The 2,500-nt window shown below is 44.0% G+C and overlaps 1 protein-coding gene across 2 annotated transcripts in view; it reads right to left on the bottom strand.

Annotated features, from left to right (window-relative positions):
- The window catches only part of LOC138056752 (uncharacterized), a 12,314-nt gene that overhangs the window by 2,965 nt on the left and 6,849 nt on the right, over nucleotides 1–2,500 (bottom strand). For both annotated transcript variants that reach the window (XM_068902627.1, XM_068902628.1), the window contains exon 7: nucleotides 1–2,500. This exon is cut by the window's left edge and continues 314 nt beyond it; it is cut by the window's right edge and continues 639 nt beyond it. In XM_068902627.1, coding sequence (XP_068758728.1) covers nucleotides 1–2,500 — 2,500 coding nt within the window.

Here is a 2,500-nt window from a genome sequence, read left to right as displayed (position 1 = left end):
GTGAATAGCCTTCAATTCCGTGATCTAATTCCAAGTTTGTACTGGCGAATGCGCTTGTTGACACACGTTTTGATGTTTCACCAGGGCCGTGGCTTTCTCTCTCGGCCATTTTCTTACCCGGTATGATAAGCTTGGGGGGTTTAGATCGTGCCTTGCAAGGGCGTGACGCTCTAATCGATGAAACCCTGACACGAGGCCTCTCCCCAGAGACGGGAAGAGGCAAATTGGTCGGCATTTGTACCCCTTCGTTCGTGTCACCTAAACGAGTGTTGTCAATACTCTGTTTATCCACATGGCATTGGTTCTTCACGCGTTTATCGTCATTAACTGCAATATCAATCTTCCCACTATTCTGTAGCAAAGAAGATTGTTTGCCACTATCCTGATAAACACTAATACTTAGTCCAGATGATGAAGGCCTCTTCCCTTCAACGTCAGATGTCATTTCAATCTTATCTGGTCCACAGTTGACATGTTTACTAACAGCTTTTGCATCACCAGCGGCATACGAACAGTGCGATTCTTTTTGTCCTTCAGGCCAAAGTGCTTTTGAGACAGAATTTTCTTTTTCCCTAATAGACGGAATTGAAGGGGAAGAAACTTCTCTGTAGTTCCTTTCGACTGTGTTGCTGTTTATTGCTTTACCTACAGTCTTTTCAAAGTCACGGGAAGGTATCTGATTAGCCTCGGTGCTGGCAACTGAACTCGAACGAAGAAATGTACAAGTGTCATTTTCGTCTCGACGTATACTTGATGGCGAATTCATGGCTTTGGTACCCAAGTTACAGTCTTTGTTACGTGTATTTCGACAATTTGAGGGCGCACAGTCAGTGACAAGAGGGTTGTTGTGCACACTGGGTATCGCGATTCTTCCACCCAATTCATGTTGCTCACCTTTCTGGTAGTCAGTACTGTCTATTACCTCAGCGTCAATATCGGTGGAGGTATCGACGGAATCCAAAGCGCCAGGATCGATACCATACAATCGCTTACCTGCAGTCGCACGTCTTCCTACACTGTTGACTTCTGATTCAGCGTTTACGTTGCAGGTTTCATCTCGGGCATCACCTTTAGTAGCTTCGTTTGTGTGTGTTAATGTTGCATCATGGCTGTCAAAAGATTCCGTCAACAACGGTCTAATATAATGACCAGCAGTTTTCTCAACATACCGTTCTTTCGTTTCCGGAACTGTTAAGCGTTCGCTATGCATTAAGTCGCAACCGGACCTCTCCTCAAATTTAGTGTGCTTTCCGACAGGCTCGCCAAGACACGACGATTGAGAGACAGTTTTAGAATTGGTAGAATACGTTATTGCAGGTTCATTTAGAGAGGGCTCTGGAGTCCGAGATGGTGAGCCTTCCGTTTTCCTTGGGTTCGAAGTATCACGGACATCATTATTTGTAGGAACAGCATCTACGCAAGCTCCAGTTATTCCGACATGACCTTCGACACAGTTACCATAAGTTATTGCTTGATGATGCGCCTGTTTAGTCAGAGACAAAGGGCGAAGGTGAGTATATTCAAGAACTGATAACCTAGATATTTTATTGGAAATCGTTGTACTAACACTGTCGTCTCCAAAAGTCACCTGTTGTGATACTGTTGTAATTGTTTTACTGTCATTTCTGACTTTACTAGTCGCACAATTGTCATCTTTTCTCGCCTCAGAAATATCACCACGCCCCGTCGATTCTTCATCGTAACACAACTGTTTTACAGGATTACTGTGTTCTAAATCGCCTTCACTTGCATTGGTCGGATGACTTGGGGAGTAAGGCGAAGATTCGTCTTTGGGAGGAGTTAGTACATGACATCCATTGCTTTTCCAAGTGGAACTACTATGTGCCGAATAAGGTGTTGAGGCATCATGGAATTTTCCCTTATCTTCTGCAGAAAAACAAGCAGTCGAATTGCCTGTATCTTCGAGCTGTTCTTCATCAGAGATTTCCATGTCCACGTGTTCCAAATCATTCGCGAGCAAAGAATGATCAACCACACGACCACTGCAAGTGGAAAATACATACGCGTTATTAGTTCCCACTCTGTGTGCGTCTTTAACTGTGTCACGAACGTGTTTCTTGTCATTTTCAGACCTGTGTTCAGTTGTTCCTGTGTTCTGAGAGTTCGCCCCAAATCCTTGCGCATTATCCATGGCATGACTTGCATTCCTTTCATAGCTTTCTCGCCGAATATCGTTAGTACTTAATTCAACCCTAGCCAGGTTTTTCCGTCCATCCGCTTCAGTGCATGTTCTGTTCTCAATTTCATCATTGGAAACGGTAAAAACACATTTGCCCTCAGTTTTTCGCCCTGTGATTCCCTTCCTGTTATCGCTTTCATTACAGACCGTGTCAACCACATATTCGCTAACTTCTGTTTTAAGCAGTCCTGAGCCATTATAAGTCAAGACTATATCTTTTCCTACGCAGTTTCCAGTGTTATTGAACTTGTTTGGAAAACGAAACATTTCTCCCGTGGGCACACCATTTGGCGATGTATC

The sequence above is a fragment of the Montipora capricornis genome, chromosome 7, assembly GCF_036669925.1.
Source record: "Montipora capricornis isolate CH-2021 chromosome 7, ASM3666992v2, whole genome shotgun sequence".
Taxonomy (NCBI): domain Eukaryota; kingdom Metazoa; phylum Cnidaria; class Anthozoa; order Scleractinia; family Acroporidae; genus Montipora; species Montipora capricornis.
This window is presented reverse-complemented; position numbering and strand designations above follow the sequence as displayed.